The sequence below is a fragment of the Physella acuta genome, unplaced genomic scaffold (assembly GCF_028476545.2).
Source record: "Physella acuta isolate Inbredline_101_S28 unplaced genomic scaffold, ASM2847654v3 ptg000311l, whole genome shotgun sequence".
NCBI classification, from domain to species: domain Eukaryota; kingdom Metazoa; phylum Mollusca; class Gastropoda; family Physidae; genus Physella; species Physella acuta.
The window spans coordinates 1,082,208-1,102,833 of NW_026731830.1; the positions used below are offsets into that span (position 1 = coordinate 1,082,208).

General features: G+C 36.4%; 2 protein-coding genes across 3 annotated transcripts; one reads left to right on the forward strand and one right to left on the reverse strand.

The window, feature by feature from the left end:
* Positions 1 to 1,497: 1,497 nt before the first annotated feature.
* LOC131940202 (adenylate kinase 2, mitochondrial-like) lies at positions 1,498 to 12,369 on the forward strand. The gene is made up of 5 exons (XM_059298831.1): positions 1,498 to 1,625; positions 6,239 to 6,284; positions 7,759 to 7,949; positions 10,182 to 10,349; positions 11,418 to 12,369. Exons 1-5 carry the CDS (start codon positions 1,530 to 1,532, stop codon positions 11,643 to 11,645), a joined length of 729 nt encoding a protein of 242 aa, XP_059154814.1. The 5' UTR covers positions 1,498 to 1,529; the 3' UTR covers positions 11,646 to 12,369.
* Positions 12,370 to 14,053: 1,684 nt separating this feature from the next.
* LOC131940196 (uncharacterized) lies at positions 14,054 to 20,626 on the reverse strand. Of its 2 annotated transcripts, none has more exons than XM_059298823.1 (7): positions 20,542 to 20,626; positions 19,177 to 19,429; positions 18,110 to 18,265; positions 17,414 to 17,614; positions 16,185 to 16,852; positions 15,438 to 15,555; positions 14,054 to 14,653 (listed from the first exon to the last, which is right to left on the reverse strand). In XM_059298823.1, exons 2-7 carry the CDS (start codon positions 19,423 to 19,425, stop codon positions 14,399 to 14,401), a joined length of 1,647 nt encoding a protein of 548 aa, XP_059154806.1. In that variant the 5' UTR covers positions 19,426 to 19,429; positions 20,542 to 20,626; the 3' UTR covers positions 14,054 to 14,398. The 2 variants fall into 2 exon arrangements, with proteins under 2 accessions (XP_059154806.1, XP_059154807.1); XM_059298824.1 differs by having other exon boundaries at positions 14,056 to 14,653; positions 17,447 to 17,614.

Consider the following 20,626-nt stretch of genomic DNA (forward strand, 5'->3'; position numbering starts at 1 on the left):
AGCCAAGATAGACCAAAAGATCCAAACAATCCAAAAGACCAAAAGATCAAAAGATCAAAATAGAAACAGAAACTGAAACTGTAGCCCTAAAACAAATGTAAAATAAAAAAGTTACATTCAGGACAACACCACGTGTAAGCTACAATATACACGGGTACAATAAATTATGTTTTCGGCCAGTACACAGTACTGCCAACAAGTACCAATAAGTAGTACTACAAAATAAATACTTAATTTAATACATCACCCTAACTAGTGTGCACATGCAGCACTAGCAGGAATACATAAGTAAGTACTTTAACAAACATAATTTAAATATCTACACTACCTTCATTAGGTCTACATCTTGGTCCACAGACAGCAGCCTTGCGTGTGCGACACGACTAGGCACATGTCACATGACATGGAACACAGGTAATTTCGCTCACAAAAGCATAAAAAAACGTCAACAGTTCAGTTGCAGTCCCACAGGGGCCGCAACCCAATGAATAAAAACTTCATAGTTTTATCCCCCTTTTGGCTGGTAACCATATGTGTTACACAAGCATAAGTTGTCTTTAACAGCGATATTATTAAAGGGATAAAATCAAGTTAAGATGGTTACTATGAAATTTAAATTGAGTAGTTTCCCTTGGGTAAAGTTAACAATTTCCCTGATCCGATTTTTTTTTCAAGTGCACATTAACTCTTGCCTATCAAAACTACGAGTTAAAAAAATTAGAAATGAAAACCGATCGCCACAAAAAAAAAAGGCTTAAGGTAATTAGTGATGTTAATAGCTTATCAGAACCAAGCGAAGTTAGAAATAACAAAATAAACCGATTTGGAAAATATATTTAAGTAATGGTGTAACTGCAACTACTCACAAAAAAGTGACAAAAGTATAGATCTAGATCTAGATCTACTATTCATTTTTGTATGTTTCTATGGCTCACAGTCAGTGTTTCTTCCAGACTTTTTTCTCCGGGGGGGCACTTGAAATCTTCGGGGGGGCGGTAAACTTTCTTCGGGGGGGGGGGTGGGACGGACACTTTTAAAAGTATATATTTTCTATATAAATTATATAAATTTCATTTCGTTCGGGGGGGCGGTAAAAAATTTTCGGGGGGGGGGGCCCCCCCGAAGAGATGCCTGGAAGAAACTCTGCTCACAGTTTTATTAGACATTTTTTTTTTAATTTGTATACGCTTGCGGCGTCAAATACAGGAACGCACAATGTCAATGAGCAATCTACACCAGTGCTCAGTGCCTGGTATTAAATCATACAAAAAATATAGAGACTAAAGTATAAGTAGCTAAATAATAAAATAACTAAGAATAATTTTTAAAATTGTAATCATCATCAGTGAAAAATCAATATACGAATTAGCAGCTCAAAAATTGTTTTGTATAAAACAGAAATAGATCTGGATCGCATATATTTAAAAATTATTCCTTGAAAAAAATGAATCGTACCTTTTAAAGTTTTCATGGTAACCTTTAGTTCCGGGTCATTTCAAAGGTTAGACTTATCTTTGACAACACGAAAAATGCCGGCTGCTCAACCTCGGCCTAGAGTTTACGATCAGCCTCAGGGTGTTAATGCCATATTATTGGGACCACCTGGTTCTGGAAAAGGCACTCAGGTTCTTATTCACGTCAATGTTTACAATAATTTATTTAAACATTGTTACTTAACAACTGTGAAAATACGAAATTTACCACGACCTTGTGATTGTCGAAAAACTGAAACTTCAGTAACAGTTCATACAAACTTTGTGGTCATTGAAATTCTCACTAGGCCCTAAATTTTTTTTTTTTCATTTAAACAATAACAATGAAAAGTAGAGATCTAGATCTCAAATCAACCATACACTAAATGGACACCAGCGAGTTGACAAGAATCCTTCCGTAATGTTGTTGACATGGAATAAAAATGTGCTTTTTTAGATTTTAGGGACGTAAAATTAGGCCTAGGCCTAATAAAAAATAAAAACTTAAGCCTAAAATTAATTCAAAAGTTTAATATTTTTAGAATCAATGCTATAGAAGTTGCTGACCCACAGAACTTGAAAAAAATTAGTTGAGTTTAAGGCTACATTTCTATTTATTTTTGTCAAGCCTAAGTTATAACCTGATGTTTCTAGGCCGTTCGATTCACAGCTTCCGGGTTTGTTGTTTTGAAGCCATCTCACAGCTCATGCGCTTACCAAAAATGGCGACCAGTTTCGCTTTCACTAATGTAGGTTGAATTATGGATTTTTTTAAATAAAATATTCTGTTATTTCAAATAAAACAATTAACTTCCTTAGCCTACCCCTTAAGAGAACATTTGACACCACATTTAAATAAATAGCTTACTCGGTTGACAAGAAAAGAGAGAATTTGACAATTATCATAGAATGGAAAATGACAGTTAAAATCGCGTTCTTGCACCTCGACCGACATAACATGACGTCGTGGACTTGTGTGCCCGAGCTTTTAATTCCCGCCATGGTAATTGCGTCAGCTTAGGTTATTTACTCACCGGAAAATAACAAAACGCAACTCATTGATAATAAAACTAGATCTAGTTATTTTATTATTTATCAACAGCGTGGCAGCTGAGGTTCATACATGGTATTAGTGTCTTTTTTTTTACATTACATTTTTTTTCATCTTTTGTAGGCCTATAGAGTATAGAGAAAGTCTTGTAATCGTGCAAAAAAAAAAAATCGAGATTTTTACAAATCTCGATGTTTTACACCTCACTGATACGGAAAAACATAATTTTGCAATCTTGTCTGTGTGTCTGTCTGTGTGTAAACACGATAACTTGAGTACCGTTACAGCTAGGTTGATGAAATTTCATATATAAGTATTTTATCAAAATCGTAGATCCTGATCAACTTTTGAGCGATTTCCAATAACCGGAAGTGGTACTTTTTCTACTTTGAATTTTTCAAAAGCCTATAAGTTGGGTACTATTTTAGATAGATGCATGAAATTTCACACGTAAGTAAAAGATCTAATTCTCTACCTTCTGTCAAATTTTGAGTAATTTCCGTTGACCAGAAGTACTAATTTCCTATTTAAAAAAAAACGCATGTAAATTTATAAAGGACTAATAATGTTTCGCACTATTATGCACATTTTGTTTTGGCGTTCGCTTGGTGCACAATTCTTTTTTCTATGAGATTCTAATTTTAAAAGTTAATAATTAAAAATCATGTCTATATTCCAAGTTATATAAGAATATTCGAGAGAGTTTTGGGGAGATCACTCCCGGTTTATTTTAATTTTTATTTAGTTACTGAAAATATTAAAAACATCAAATACATCGAATTTTTAGTAAAGTTCAAAAAACAGACAGACAGGATATTATAACCATATTAATTGTAACTACGCTGTGCATGATTTTTAAATTAATTTATGGGCCTCTCAAATACCTTCGAGACTTTTCTCTCAGGTGTCCATTAGATGGTTCTAGCTTATTTGGGTCTAAAATAAATACTTTTTTTTATTGGTGCCTCACAGCCTGGCCCAGATGTGTTTTTCAGATAATCTATCAAGTAAAATAGCTAATACCATTAATAGAGCTGGGAGAAGGTGGTCGTCAGTGGGGATCCAGAATGCTGACGACTGAGGGAACATGTTTGGCTGTGGTTTAAATTACGTTACGGGTCTGGTGGAGAAGGGAAATCTGGGCGGACGTCCGTGACAGCATTGGCTCTTTATTAGCGATGCTCACTAACTTTAAATTACGTTTATTTTAAGATTTAAACGCTACCAATGAAAACTAGAGATCAATCTTAAATCTATCAAATACTTAATTTGTCGATAATAAACTCATTTGGAGCTCAGTTACTGATTTTGATTAATTGGCAATTCCCAGCATTGCAAGACGAATATGTCAGTGACAACCATTTGCCTATCTGAAGATAAGAACTCTGCAGGGTGGACCTAGCAGCTGATTTGATTTTAGCAGAATATGCACAGTACATTTGATTTTATTACATTTCTATTCATATGGACACTGTCTTCATCAAAATAAAAATCGCAAGATGGAATTAATATTTACAGATTTTTTTTAATGGAAAATTTTAATTATTATTTAATTCAAACAATACCAATGAAAACTAGAGATCTATCTCTGACCAACCAGGCATTACATTTGATTCAAGCTCATTTGGGGCTAAAATACAGGATTTTAATTATTGGACTTCACAGCTTAGCTGAGACAGCTTTTTCCGTGACAACCATTGTTAGTTCTGGTCCACAAAGTCGATGCTCAGTTTTTAAAATATTGTTAAGATTTGTAAGTGTTTGATTTATTTTTTTAATCTGCAATAGCATTAAAATTGTTCAAGTTAGCAAGAAATGCATTCTCAACAGCGTCATGGTCAGTGCACGTGACAGATATCTCGCTCGTGTAGTTTCGTCGACCAGAAAAGTTAGCCTATCAAATGCAATTTATCAGGCCTGTAAAATAAAAAGTGGCCAATTGCATTAAAATGATAGCCTGTGAGCGAAGATATAGGCAAATTGCAAACATCGCCAGCTCGCCTGCGTTCTTTTGTCAACTGGTGAGAGAAAACTCACAGCACAGCGTGAGCATGTGCTAAAATAATAAATCTAGTCCTTTGTTAGCCCAAGTTATACTATGTATTATAGGCCTAGACTAATATAAAATCAAATTAAATGTATTTAATTAAGATCTCTGTCTATTTCATTTTTCAAATGTCAGCGTATTAAAATTGATCACCCGATAGCGAGAATTTTGCATTCCAAACATCGACACAGGCCAAGTGTGACACACGACTCGCTTGCGCTGGTTTGTCAGCTAGAGAAGCATCGCCCACCACAACGCGGGCACAGCACTCACATGTCCTAGTCCATACGTACTAGGTTCACTAAGTGCTAATTAGTAATGTAAAACTAGACTCAACGTTAAAATCATTTAATTTATCAGGCCTCTAAAATCTTCATAATATAAACATTATTAAGCCTAATCTACGAGGACCAGTGAAAATATTATAATTAGCCTAATTAAAATTTATGAAATCAATAAGAATTAAGACAAATTAATTAAGCTATAAATAATTTGTTAACTATAAATATTTTTTAAGTTAAGCCTTCCATTTTCAAAAGCAAATCTAACATTATTTTTTCTGGCACTCACAAATTTATTTTCTTTGTATAACTGGTAAACATCTTCATAATTCCAAGAAAGCCAATTGAACTTATAAGAAAAATTTCCAAAAAGCATCTGGTTAGGATGCCAAATTGTTATTAGCAAATTGCCACTCCTAATACAATGTTCAACTGACTGCTAGTCAGTATGTTTATTTCATCTTGTTTTGTTATTTGTCACTCGGCTTCTAGATCCATAAAAGACTAGTTAGATCTGGTATTTCTGCTAGTATTGAATTGTGCATTGTGAGATCTAAATTTCTAGTCTAGACCATTCTAATCAACACTACTTGAATATCCAGCTTCTCTAATTCATGATCTAGAATCAATCAGCTTTCCAATAAAACAATTCATTTATTGTGAAGTCTATGCAGGGTTTTGTTTGTGTTTTTTTGATACCACATTACAAATTTTCAGAAGAATCTGTCTGTTATGAAGTACATTTAAAAATCTATTTTTAGCTTTTTTATTTATGGTTAAAAAAATGTTCTGAGTCGGTAAGGGTAATCAGTAAAAATCAAATGTGAGACTTGCAATTTTGTGATATGGTTGCAGAACCACCCGTACATTTTTAAATAATGTGTGCAAGATGTGGAATTATTTCTTTCGAGTTTGTTGTTGATTATGTTCACTTGTGCATAACAAATCAAATGAATTGTTTATTTTTTTTATTTTTAAGAATTTAAAGACAAAACATTTTAAGTTAATTTTTAATTTTCAGCTAACCAATATTTTAAACCTAATTTTAATTGAATTGTTATGTTTAGTCTGGCTTACCACATTTGATTATTTGATTACCTTACAAATTGCACAAGTGTTATGTTTTGGGTGAAAATTTCAGTCACATACTGCTGTACTTACTAATAGAGACATGCAGGTTTTATTACATACCATCTAAAATGTAAGAAAAAATTATGTTAAAATCAATAAATATAAAAATAGTATGTAAAATTTACAATCACATGTTAACGTGGAGACTGGTTAAATTAACTTCAGACTATTAAGTATTTTAAAGTACTATTTGTATATCTAATGAATAATGTATAGTGATGTTAAAATTAATTCTTGATTCTTATTTTCATTGTAGGCACCCAAATTAGCAAAGGATTACAAAGTATGTCACTTGTCTACAGGTTTGTGTTCTTGGCTTATTTTTCTTTTGTCTTGGTCAGTCATCCAGATATTTTAACTCTTGATATTTTAATGACAATGTAAAAGTTCATAGCTATGTATTTTGTGAATTAACTTCTCTTTTATACAACTCACTGTAAGTTGGATTAGTGCATGCTTATATCTGGATTGGTTTATCTGTGCTGTATTGGAATCTCAAGGTCTATTTGAAGTAGTTTTAAAGTGTGTTTGAATCCATTAAAGTGGTTCTAGTAATGACATGCCTGGTTAGTAGTTATTGCATTACCAGTTTGTTATTATGGTGATTTATCTGATTCATTAATGTTTGATATTTAAAAACCTCATTTACATAGTGTTATCTGATTCACTGGTTGTAGTGTTGATATATCTGATTCACTGATTATAGTGTTGTTTCTGATTCATCAATGGTTATAGTGTTGATATATCTGATTCAATGGTTATAGTGTTGATACATTTGATTCAGTTATGTTATAGTGTTGATATATCTGATTCAATGGTAATAGTGTTAATATATCTGATTTAATGGTTATAGTGTTGATACATTTGATTTAGTTGTTGTAGTGTTGATATATCTGATTCAATGGTTATAGTGTTGATACATTTGATTTAGTTGTTGTAGTGTTGATATATCTAATTCACTAGTTATAGTGTTATCTGATTCACTGGTTATAGTGTTGATACATTTGATTTAGTTGTTGTAGTGTTGATATATCTAATTCACTAGTTATAGTGTTATCTGATTTACTGGTTATAGTGTTGATACATTTGATTTAGTTGTTGTAGTGTTGATATATCTAATTCACTAGTTATAGTGTTATCTGATTCACTGGTTATAGTGTTGATACATTTGATTTAGTTGTTGTAGTGTTGATATATCTAATTCACTAGTTATAGTGTTATCTGATTCACTGGTTATAGTGTTGATACATGATAATCTGATTCAGTTGTTGCTGTGTTAATACTTAATATATCTGATTCACTGGTTATTGCATTATTTGATTCAGAGGTTAAAGTTTTGATGTCTCTGTAATGATTGATTCTAATGTTGACATACCTGTAATGATTGATTCTAATGTTGACATATCTGTAATGATTGATTCTAATGTTGACATACCTGTCATGATTGATTATAATGTTGACATACCTGTAATGATTGATTCTAATGTTGACATACCTGTAATGATTGATTCTAATGTTGACATACCTGTAATGATTGATTCTAATGTTTACATATCTGTAATGATTGATTCTAATGTTGACATACCTGTAATGATTGATTCTAATGTTGACATACCTGTAATGATTGATTCTAATGTTGACATACCTGTAATGATTGATTCTAATGTTGACACACCTGTCATGATTGACTCTAATATTGACACACCTGTAATGATTGATTCTAATGTTGACACACCTGTCATGATTGACTCTAATATTGACACACCTGTATTACAGGTGACATGCTGCGTGCTGTGATCAGTGCCGGAACTGAGTTGGGCAAGCGGATCAAAGGTGTGATAGACGCTGGGCAGCTGGTCAATGATGAGCTGGTGCTAGAACTGGTCAATGACAGCCTGGACAAGCCGGAGTGTGCTAATGGCTTCCTGCTGGATGGGTTTCCTAGGACGATAGGACAAGCGGAGAAGGTGAGTTGACTGGTAGGACAAGTGGAGGTGAGTTGACCAGTATGACAAGTAGAGATGGTGAGTTGACTAGTATGACAAGTAGAGATAGTGAGTTGACCAGTAGGACAAGCAGAGAAGGTGAGTTGACCGGTAGGACAAGTAGAGAAGGTGAGTTGACCGGTAGGACAAGTAGAGAAGGTGAGTTGACCAGTAGGACAAGTAGAGATGGTAAGTGGACCAGTAGGACAAGCAGAGAAGTTGAGTTGACCAGTAGGACAAGTAGAGATGGTGAGTTGACCAGTAGGACAAGTAGAGATGTGAGTTGGCCAGTAGGACAAGTAGAGAATGTGAGTTGACCAGTAGGACAAGCAGAGAAGGTGAGTTGACCAGTAGGACAAGCAGAGAAGGTGAGTTGACCAGTAGGACAAGTAGAGAATGTGAGTTGACCAGTAGGACAAGTAGAGATGGTAAGTGGACCAGTAGGACAAGTAGAGATGGTGAGTTGACCAGTAGGACAAGTAGAGATGGTAAGTGGACCAGTAGGACAAGCAGAGAAGTTGAGTTGACCAGTAGGACAAGTAGAGAAGGTGAGTTGACTAGTATGACAAGTAGAGATAGTGAGTTGACCAGTAGGACAAGGTGAGTTGACCAGTAGGACAAGTAGAGAAGGTGAGTTGACCGGTAGGACAAGTAGAGAAGGTGAGTTGACCGGTAGGACAAGTAGAGAAGGTGAGTTGACCAGTAGGACAAGTAGAGATGGTAAGTGGACCAGTAGGACAAGCAGAGAAGGTGAGTTGACCAGTAGGACAAGCAGAGAAGTTGAGTTGACCAGTAGGACAAGTAGAGAATGTGAGTTGACCAGTAGGACAAGTAGAGATGGTAAGTGGACCAGTAGGACAAGCAGAGAAGGTGAGTTGACCAGTAGGACAAGTAGAGAAGGTGAGTTGACCAGTAGGACAAGTAGAGGTGAGTGGACCAGTAGGACAAGTAGAGAAGGTGAGTTGACCGGTAGGACAAGTAGAGAATGTGAGTTGACCAGTAGGACAAGCAGAGAAGGTGAGTTGACCAGTAGGACAAGCAGAGAAGGTGAGTTGACCAGTAGGACAAGTAGAGAATGTGAGTTGACCAGTAGGACAAGTAGAGATGGTGAGTTGACCAGTAGGACAAGTAGAGAAGTTGAGTTGACCAGTAGGACAAGTAGAGAATGTGAGTTGACCAGTAGGACAAGCAGAGAAGGTGAGTTGACCAGTAGGACAAGCAGAGAAGGTGAGTTGACCAGTAGGACAAGTAGAGAATGTGAGTTGACCAGTAGGACAAGTAGAGAATGTGAGTTGACCAGTAGGACAAGTAGAGAATGTGAGTTGACCAGTAGGACAAGTAGAGAATGTGAGTTGACCAGTAGGACAAGTAGAGAATGTGAGTTGACCAGTAGGACAAGTAGAGATGGTAAGTGGACCAGTAGGACAAGCAGAGAAGGTGAGTTGACCAGTAGGACAAGTAGAGAAGGTGAGTTGACCAGTAGGACAAGTGGAGGTGAGTTGACCAGTAGGACAAGTAGAGGTGAGTTGACCAGTAGGACAAGTGGAGATGGTTTGTTGACCGGTAGGACAAGTAGAGATAGTGAGTTGACCAGTAGGACAAGCTGAGTTGACCTTTAGGACAAGTGGAGGTGAGTTGACCAGTAGGACAAGGTGAGTTGACCAGTAGGACAAGGTGAGTTGACCAGTAGGACAAGCTGAGTTGACCTTTAGGACAAGTGGAGGTGAGTTGACCAGTAGGACAAGGTGAGTTGACCAGTAGGACAAGGTGAGTTGACCAGTAGGACAAGGTGAGTTGACCAGTAGGACAAGTGGAGGTGAGTTGACCAGTAGGACAAGTGGAGGTGAGTTGACCAGTAGGACAAGTAGAGAAGGTGAGTTGACCAGTAGCACATCAGTTCAAATTTAGGTTTGTGGTGTTTCATAAAATTGTAAAAACAGGAATTAATGGATAAGCTACAGAAATGTCTTAACTGTTAGGTCTAAGTCACTGCTTTTTACTATCACACAGATTACTGTAATTCTCGTATTTTTAAAAAAAAGGGTTTATTTAAAAAAAAAGGTGATTAAAGTTTTTTTTCTTCAATATACTTAAAGTTACATGGTTTGCAAAATATAATTGTATTCTTGTTAACTCTGTTAAAGGTCAGGCATTTGTATTAATTTTAACATTAGTTATATCAGGTTTCTAACCAGTTAATTTCTATTCTACCAGCTGGATGACTTGTTAGAGAAAAGACATTCTGAGCTGAATGCTGTTGTTGAGTTCGCCATAGACGATTCATTGTTGGTGCGCCGAATTACCGGACGGCTGTTTCATATAAAAAGTGGGAGGAGCTACCATGAAGAGTTCAACCCACCCAAGAAACCCATGACAGATGATGTAGGTTTATGTTTACACTTTGTGTAGTTTTAGTCAGAGGCTCTGTTGAGGGTGGGTGTGGCAGAGATTAGTGTGTTGTCTACTCATGCTAACAGCAGTGATGATGGAAGTAGATGAACTTTTAACTGTGTTGTAACAAACATTGTAACAGTTTGGCCATTTCTGTTAAAATGTAAAATAGTCAGCAAATTTAACCATGTATAATTATTCTAAAGGCCCCCCCCTCTCCCCAATTTTATTACTGAAATATTTATAATCTCCACATAATAGTTTATCAAATCTGCCAAAAAAACTGTGTTTAATACACTCCCTTAAAAGGTTATTCTGCCGAATGCTCAAGGTCACAAGTTTGTCCCAAAAAAACTAAAACTGAAGTAGAGTTCATTTGTTTCATTGATCTCTGCATATGACAAATACTGTAATTCAGCATTACACATATTGCCTTTGCCCTCCCTGAATGAAGTCAGTTCCTACGCAAGCTGGTTGGACTCTGTGATTTCCTCTAGTATATGTGGTATTACATTCCCACTTTTTACTTTGTGTTGAATGTATTCCCCACTAAGTGTTAAGTGTCACATATCTATTTCTTCTCCTTTATTGTTAATTGTAAAATATTGGAGAATTCCTTGAACTCAGTAAAATATTACGTGTCAACATGCTATTTGCCATATGGCACAATGACTCTGACTTCATACTGTTCTTCTTTCTGGATTGGCTTCCATAGCCTTTTTCCACCCAAGAATTAACTACGAGGCTCTAGTTGTTTAGCTTAGGAGTTTTCTCTTCTAGATGGGTTACTGTCCATATTTTACACACCACATCTGCCATTGGGTCCGAACTCTAGATTTAAGGAGTTAACAATTTATGCTCTCTCACACAACCACTTTGTGTCCATATTTATGATTTAATTATGGCAATAAACTTTAAACCTAAACATGTGAACTCTATTTCATTTACCCCATGGATTGTCAAATTATAAAAGGGAAATTTTTGTTTACTTAATGAACATGAAAGTTGTACAAGTGAGTTTCTGTTTACCTTTCTGTTTACCTTCCTCCATGTGTACAGATTACCGGGGAACCACTAGTACGCAGGTCAGACGACAACCCTGAAGCCTTACAGAAACGTCTGGATGCCTACCACCTGCAGACCAAACCCCTTGTGGATTACTACGGCAAGCGGGGTATCCACGCCGCAGTGGATGCGTCCAAACAGCCAGCCTGCGTGTACGCGCAGATCCAGGCCATCTTCAGTGCGGCTACTTGCAAGGATAGGGTGATGTACATGAAAAACTAGTGAGACACCTATTGGAAGTTGCTGTTGTTTTAAGCTTACATCTGCCTGTATTGACATAGTATATTTTAATGTGTGGACACCGGAATATTTTGGTTAGATGTGTTGTTGTGTATAAGAGTTATACATTCCTGTTTGTTGTTGCAGAATTTTTAAACCTTGGTAGATTATTTTTTTTTTGGGTAGAAGTATACTGTTTGGTTTAAGTACCAACAGTATTTCAAGGGACAAATTTCCAATACTCACAAGATTTGGAAAATAACTTCTAATTTTCCTTCTAGAAAAAAAATAGACCAGTATTGTAGGGAGGTAACCTGGGTTTTAAATTTGTCTAATTTCGGAAATGTTCACCTTGTTTGTTTACATGAATAACTTAATGCTTTATTCTTGCCTAGCCTGTACTTAGACTAGGGCAAGTCCAGTACAATTTTTATTTTATTTCTTTGATTGGTCAGATCCATATTTTTTATGCAGATGTTTCAAATTAGAAGTATAAAGATTAAATGTTGAAGCTATAGTTTCAGTTTTTAAACTGATCTGGTTGTTTTACTGAAGTATTCTCAGCCATTTAGTTTTTTAATTATTATTTGTTTGGGTCAACACATTAATTTGTGATACCAGTTGAGATTGAGGCAAGAGTTTTATTATCGGCTGTTTGAAATGTATGAAAAATTATTTCATGGAAGTTGTGACTACATAATTCTTAATAAAAATAAATTTGTAATCAGTTTCTTGTTTGGTACTTTGTCAACAAAATTTAAATTTTCAGTTCTGGGATAATTTTAAATAGTCCAGGAGTGTAGTGTATTACAATTGCATATCACTGTTACAAGATGATTTACAATTCATAATACACTCAGATGATTGAAAATGACATCTTGGGATCATTCTTTAGACTTTACAGGAGAATCCCGGAAACTGCTCAATTGTACTGCTAGAATATTGTTTCTTGCAAATGGTACTAATAAGACCTCAATTAACTTATTAAGCTCATTATATAAATGGTCATGATACAAACTGTTTAGGTATTTTTAATGGAGCAAATCTAAAGTGAATAAGTTTAACACTCACTCCTAATGCATTGGGGCCTAAAATTTATAATACTCAGATTTTCTGTAAGCTAAAAAGTTTTGTTCATAGGCTTTATTCTGTGAGTAAAATCCTATTTAGGCACCTTGCTTACGCAGATTCATATTGAATGGAATATCAGTATTGAAAGGTTATATTTTATAACAATTGTATTTCTTGATTTACATTTGCTAGTGTGCTCTAGCCAGCACTACAATGAATAATAATTGCTTGCTTCTCTCAATCTGCAACTATGTTGAAATTTACAAGTCATTCACCGAGGCAAAAAAAAAAACTGGCTTTATATCTAGCCATAATAATTAAATTTCACCAATTACTTAATGAATTGTTAAAAAAAAAACTTTGAAGCCTTTTGTAATAATATTGAGATATATAATCAGTTTTTTTTTTTGCCATGATAGATTTAAATCAACTGAGTATAAATTTCGAAAAAAAAAACAACCGAAAAATGGAATTTAAGAAAACCTGGTTCAAGGGAAGTAAATTATAGATTTGTTTAGAAATGACTCGTAAAATGGGTTATAATAAACTAAATTTAGCCATATTGGACACTATGTTTACAGCTTTCAATTATGTACCCACTGAATTGGCGTTCGTCACTATCAGGTTTCTGGTTACCTATGATTACTGTGTCATGGCCATGTTGAAGATAGGGTGACCCGCACACAGATTAACCCATCCTTGACCCTTGGATCTGGAGATAAGGGTCACGTTTATTTATGTCCAGTTTTCGCTAAATTATGTTACGGTTCATGTATGACAACAAGCTTGCCAGGTCAGCGCAGTTAATCGTCACTAAGTAACAAACTGCAATTGTGGCCCGGTGGGGGGGGGGGGGGGGAATTCAGAGGGACAGAATTATTCCGAAGTGTGTTCTTGGTCTTCATTTATACATTCCAACTGGTCGTTCTTGCAATTTGTAAAGATACGTGTATGCACATGTCTAAAGGGCAGAGTTTCTTCCAGGTATCTTCCAGGGGGGGGGGGGGGGGGGGGGGCGGCTATGCCCCTCTAAGGAAATTTAATTTATATAGAAAACGCTTTTAAAAGTATCCGCCTCGAAGAAAGAAAAGTGGAAAAAACCGCCTTCGGGCATGCTTTTTTTAGCATGCGACATTACATTCCCAAGTTTCAGAGTTTTGTTAGCTGTATCTCCCACTCAATCGTGTCTTATTACTTCTTTTGTAATAACTACGATAATCAGGGATTAAGGATTAGAGGTTGATGAGATTGCCGTTTCAGTTAAACTAGGCTAAGAAACAGTTTAAGAGGATATTGCTAAATAAGCAAAGAAACTAAACATTTTTTTTACAATATATGCTTTTTATTTAAGTAGATATGCTTATTATAGAGGAGTATATATAAACAGATTATATGAGAGTAAATAATGGAATGTATTGAGTAAAAGTTTGAAATTAAAAATGAATACTACGGAAATTATACAGACTGAAAAAAAAAATGAAAAATGATTTAGAGCTACACATTTTAAACAGGAAAAATTGTCATGTTAAGGTAAAACAGGTACAAGCAAACATTGTAAAAAAAAAATGATACATCTTTTCTTTCCATGGCGATAATCACTAACCCTAATGATGATGACCTACACTAATGAGATGAGTTTCTTGATTAACTGGTACTACTTGATTACATAATGTTACACTAATTAACTATTGGAAGCTGATCCATCTGAAGGCCAAGTTGACAATGCAATAGTTCCCTTCCACAAGGACGCGATCAAATTGCAAGTCGCACAAGCGGAAGGACCTGGTACGAGGTACGGATAGGAAGACTGCGGTTCCCTGCTCCCTGCATCCGTAAGGTCCTAGAGTGCGCCCGAGGGTGGTGCCAAACGTCAGTTTGTGGATTTTGTCGGAGGATCCAATGCTGGCACTGGTCACGTGTTCATGAGGATCCAGTGTAATCTGGAAGTTAAAAATAGCATATCTTCAATGTAGCTTCTTCAAGTCTTAAGTTAACATTTGTATGCAATCTCGATTCGTAAAGATTAGTTAGGTAGGAGGGGGCAGTCGAGGGATAGAGCATATGACTGCTAACTAGGACGCAAGAGTTCGATTCCTGAGTAGAGTAGACTTTGGTGGTTAACTTTAGCTAGTGAAACTAAATGCGACTGGGTGTAGTAATAACACTATCTCTTTACTTTCCGATGGTGAACAGATCAAATACCTAATCTGCCCTAAGCAGTGTGTTTGAAATGGGAACTTAACCTTTATATTAATGTAACGTGTATGAAGTTTGTTATTTATGAACATCTACATGTAACCTAGAAATACATCTTTAAACATACCCTAGTTTCAGCTAAAAGTAACGGGATATAAATGACTAGCAACCATCTATTTAAAAACGTTAAAAATATGAATATGCAGGTTTAAAAAAATTTCTACAAACGCAATGACAAGTTGTGCTAAACACTACATAACTTTACTGTTCACGAAATAAATTATGCTAACAAATATACTAGATAGTATTTGTTAACTAAAGTTTGGAACCTACAAACAAGTTAAAGTTGTTAAATTTAAATGTAAATCGTATGCCACCAGAGTTTCTTCATGCATCTCTTCGCCCCTCCCCCGAACGAAATGGAATGTATATAGAAAATGTATTTAACAGTGCTCCCCCCCCCCCCCCCCCCCGGAGAATCTGGAACAAACACTATATGCCAAAGAACAAAAAACGCGCTCAACTTACATTCAAGAGCCCACTTTGATCCACAATTCCTTTCTCCTCAGCATACTTTATCTCCTTTGTGGTTTGATCTCTGTACAGCACCCCCAGACCTCCAAGCACAAAGCAACTGCCGCTGGGTCTGTCACCATGTACAGAAAAAAATGGATTAGATGTAAAATAGAACAAGAGTTTTAGTATTGGAATTACATAAATCTAACGGACTAATCCTGCAAAATAGATAGTAGCAAGTTTAGTTTACTAACATTGTCAGAAATTAGGTTTTATGATATGCTAAGCGTTGACAGTCATCTTTAATAGGTTAATCATAAATATAACAGCTTTTAAGATTATTTCCGCGGAAAGATTAACATGGGGAAAAGGAACTGTAGAATTTAAAATTAAAGTATTTGATCATAATGTTCAAGGAAGACACGTCTTCAGGATACAAATAATTAGTGATAAATCTAGTAAAAACAAACGTGACGAAAATCTTAAGGGGCGGTTGCTGGGTATTGTGAAATAATCCGGCGTTTTAGTAAAATTTAAAATTTTACGTTCGAGAAATTAAAAATATAGTTCAGATAAGTTAGGAAAATTTAACATTTAAACAAGCCCAGTTAACACTTAATAAATTCAATGTTTCAAAAACTAACGAATTGCACGGTTAACTTTTTACAATGGAGATGTTCGTGTGGGAGGGGAAGTAATCTTCGAGGAAACGTTTAAAAGCTATTTCAATGAAAAAAAAAGCAGTATAAAAAAAAATACCTGAAGCAGAACTTGAATCCACCGATCTCCAAATTCTCCCTGAAACGACCAGTCAGGTTCCTTGGGATAAACGGCCTCTCAGTCAGCGGAGCGTACACACGAATGACGTCATGGACCTCACAAGCCGCCAGACTTCTGTAAGTCCACAAAGCCGGTGGGGCGGTGGCATCCAAAGCCTGCTGCAGTTCCTGGTCAGTCGAGGCTGCGAAAATTCTGGAAACTTCCAGCATGACCTGAATCACTGTGGGGTGGGTCACGAATCCAGGAAACCGTGCAAATATCATAGCCGAGGCGTTCTCCACTCCGATGTCGACAAAACGAACGGTGGTGAGCATTCTATACTGAGTTGAGGGCAAATGGTGTTGGTTGAATGAAAAACTTGCCATGATGGCCTCAAGAATGACTAGTTCCCGATCTCGCGACGGTAGTGGGTAGCCCGAAAATGGATTGAGAACCACCAAATCATCTTCCCTGAGAATGTTCACAACCTCTGCTGGTTTGAGGGTCAGCCAGTCGGAACTTTTTGAAACGTAGAAAAGATTTTCCGTAATGAATTTCTTGGCCTCCATTGCCAAAGCAGGTAGATGTATAAAGGCACTGGCGTTTCTGTAAGTCTCACAGACATTCTGAAGATTGAGGGACTTAATCAAGTATGCCTCACATATTGCCTGAAAATTAGATCATTTTAATTGAAGTATGAGTATACACATTTAAAATAACCATTTTAAAAAATAGTTGAGTTTTCAGAAGGTAGAGCTTAATAGTGCTAACCCAAAAGGTATCGTTCGGATCCGTGTTCAGATTGTATGACGTCCCCGTGTCCACCCAATTCTAAATGGGTAATCGACTCGCGTCAAGGACACGTGGCTGAGGATGTACTAGCCACTCTATCCCTCATAAGCCAAGGTTAATGAAGCAGATGAATGTTTCACCTGCCACATTGGGCATGAACGGGAAATATGGATGTTCCAAATCAATAAACAATTTAAAATAGTAAAATGTAAACGTTAAAGATGTTTTAAGTTAAAATGTATTTATTAAGATCTATCTTAATATTGTATTACCTATTTAAGCATTAGAACCCATCAACATTTTTATCATAACAATTATAAAATAAAATCTTAAAAACGTAACAATAGTCTTAACTCAGAAGTAGGCACTACCAATAAATTAAACACGATATTTCCCACATTAGATTGACCTCTACATAGATTTAAGGCACCACTTACTGTAAGCCTAGGGATGTTTAAGGCACCACTTACTGTAAGCCTAGGGAGGTTAAATTTGATGCTGCCCAGCAGGATCTGCCAGATGTGGGCATTAACTGTGATGTCTCCTGTATAAGCATACTCAGTGATGCCCTCAAACACCCGGATGTTGTACAACCGGTTGCCAGAAATGTACAGTGAGTTGCGCACTACACTGTTCAGCTGGAATACAAAACAAAGTCTAGAACAAATTGTGACATTTATTTCATTAGTTATGCAAATTTTAAATTTATTGGATACACATCGTTCTTAATTATAGTGCAAGAGATTTTTTCAAAAAGAAATGTTACGTGGCATTTTTTATGCGCTATATAGATTGTTGTCTCAGATTTTAGCCTTTTTTTGATACGTTTCAATAGCCTTTTTTAAACAATGTAGTAGTTTTTATGAGTACTAGATAGGTTGCAGTCTAAAAATATCAAGCCTCATTTTCCGGGATTTGAACTCTAGTTTTTGATTTAGCAAAAAAAACAACAATCCAGCAGAGGCGTAGCGAGGGGGGGGGGGAGGACGACATATGTCCCAAAATGGGTTGGAAAAACAAATTTAAAGTTTTACGGGGGGGGTGCAAATCTAAAGTTGGCGCCGGGAAGGGTCGCTACGCTTCTGCTATTCATTCTTAAATTACACTTTACATGAAATGATAAAATAACATACCAAATAGTGTCTCATCAGTTCTGAGACAGATTCCAAGACTTCTCTATGAACATTGACCGCAATGGTTTGAGTCCCTTCACGGAAAATAATCTTCAAATCAGTCCTAAGCTGTGGCCCTGTCAAGTCCTGGAACAAACTCTTGTACCCCTCTCTCCTCTGGAACAAATAGGACACATTTTAAGATAAAATGTACTTTTTCTTCTTAATTTTAGAGGGAAGGGATCGAGCCTTATCTGCCAGAGGGTTTGAACTCGAGACTTTCGAATTTATTAATCATGAGCTTTTTTGCCGACTCTACCACGCCTCCATCACAATTAAGGATACGTGTCAACTGGTTATGCGCCATTGAGGCCATTGACTCCTATTTCAGCCTGCTTTTGGATTTGCGTCCATAGCCTTTGTCCAACCAAGAACAAACAAGGCAGCAGTTGTTTGATTTTTTAGAAGAGTGGCTGTCCACAGCTAACTAGCCTCAACTACCCGAGGGTTCAAACTCGAGACTAATCGGTTTAGCAACCATGAGCTTTACCGACTCAACCACGCCAACCCCCAAAAATGTACTTAAATAGTTTGTGTATTCTTGAATTAAAGCTTAAGCGAATAGTTTTATAGAATAAGATGAATGTCTAAATATAGTATTCGATATTTGCGCTTTGGGAATACATGCCTAAGTAGCAAGCTGAGGAGTGAAATGGCCCATGCATCAGGTTCCATTTCCATCCAGCAGATGGACCCAAGAAGGGAAACTACACAAGTTCATAGCCGTGTTACAGTAGTTATGAGAAGAGTAAGCAGAGTTTATTTTATCAAAGGGAATTAACTCTAGTTTTGTTTAATTTACGAGTTATAGATGGGTTGCTGTTAATGGCGAGCGAGCATCATCTACCCGGGAACTATATACTAAATACTAACATGTACAGTGTATGTCTATAAATGTACATGGGGCAATTATATTCCCTTGTGGCACATTAATAGAATAAGCATAACACGTCCTACTGCATTGGCCTTTAGATTAAGACATTAAGACTTCACTGTAGCATCTAGAACAAGACTAACAAATAACTCACCTCGGTGTTCCTAGGAACTGCTACTACTCTAGGAATCCTGTCAATGCCTCGCACCGCCTCCTTGTATACTAAAGCCCTCTGGTGATGGTTCCCCCTCCAGAAATCCCCCCGTGGATGATTGAATGACGTCACCGTCACAGCCGCTGGGTACAGTTGGCCGTGCCCTGGGGGTAGCGTGCTGCTGTCTGGCACTGGCATGGTGGCCAGCTGTTCCACATGTTCGCTGTGACCGGTGCAGACGGAAGCCATGGAACTGGAAGTATGACGTCACGTTATTTACATACACTATGCGATCAAAGGTAAACATTTAATTCCGGTAGCTTTTTTGGGAGAATGTTTATACCAGTGTCGGATAATAGAATCTTTAAAAAAGGGGGTGTTAGGTTACTGGTAGTTAACTAAATACACACATTTTTGGCTAATGTCAATGCTATCCCTGTCCCTAACCCCAACCCAAAAGCTAGTGCTTCCATACGCCTAACCCTATTTTCTAACCATAAAATTAGTAGAGATACAATACTACTAACAACACAACCCACATATTTTACGGAAGAGTCTATTATCGGTCATCGGTATCTAAAATCATCCGAATTTTATACCAATGTCCGAACAAAGAATTGTAAAATGGGTATTAGGTTACTAGTAGTTAATTACATTTAACTAGGGCTTGCTAATGTTAACTGTCCCTAACCCTAAGCCTAAGACTAACATACGCCAAACTAATTTCTAAACAAAACCAGTCTATATTACAATACTAAAAACCTGTATACTTCTGGGAGAGTATTAACATAAATCCGTATATCCGTATATCAATTATCCCAAATAACATGGTATCTATAAACTACGAGCGATAGGTTACAGGAGCTACACAATAAAATTGTAAACATTTCTAATGTCCATTCCAACCAGATTCCAAACTAAGCCAACACATCTAATAATAATACTAGCCGTACATTTAAACCTATCGCAATATAACTGACAATCTAACATCTAGTTCTGCAGTAGTATAGTTGCAACAAGTAATACAATGCTGCATATTTATTACGCTTTAGGGAACAAGACAATTAACATAATCTCATTGATAAAAACCCGAATAATTAGACAATTCAGACTTCTGAAAACAAAGGCTTTTCACACAAACAAGCTAGAAATAAAGCTTAACTGATGATAAAACTGCAATTTAAAAAATCAAGACCGTTAATAAACTTCAGCATTTTAAAGGCCGTTTCATACATCTTAAAACTAGACCCTAACATGCAGTTATAATCTAGCTACAGCAACTTTAAAACTAATTTCGCACGCGATAAAACTACAACATAATAAGCTAGTTTGTCATCCACGAAAACAAAACAACAGTGTACTTACAGCGTATCTTTAAGTTGAGGGGAGGTTAGGCGACGGCCGACAGTCCTTAAATAGCCCCAAAGTCACATGTCCTGAGCTCCAGAGA

Coding starts and splice junctions, on each gene's coding strand:
- LOC131940202 (XM_059298831.1), top strand. CDS start 1,530: ATGCCGGCTGCTCAACCTCGGCCTAGAGTTTACGATCAGCCTCAGGGT. Junction 1,626..6,238: donor GTTCTGGAAAAGGCACTCAG/GTTCTTATTCAC, acceptor TTTTCATTGTAG/GCACCCAAATTAGCAAAGGA. Junction 6,285..7,758: donor AGTATGTCACTTGTCTACAG/GTTTGTGTTCTT, acceptor CCTGTATTACAG/GTGACATGCTGCGTGCTGTG.
- LOC131940196 (XM_059298823.1), bottom strand. CDS start 19,425: ATGGCTTCCGTCTGCACCGGTCACAGCGAACATGTGGAACAGCTGGCC. Junction 16,853..17,413: donor TAAACATCCCTAGGCTTACA/GTAAGTGGTGCC, acceptor TCTAATTTTCAG/GCAATATGTGAGGCATACTT. Junction 14,654..15,437: donor ATCAAAGTGGGCTCTTGAAT/GTAAGTTGAGCG, acceptor TTTAACTTCCAG/ATTACACTGGATCCTCATGA.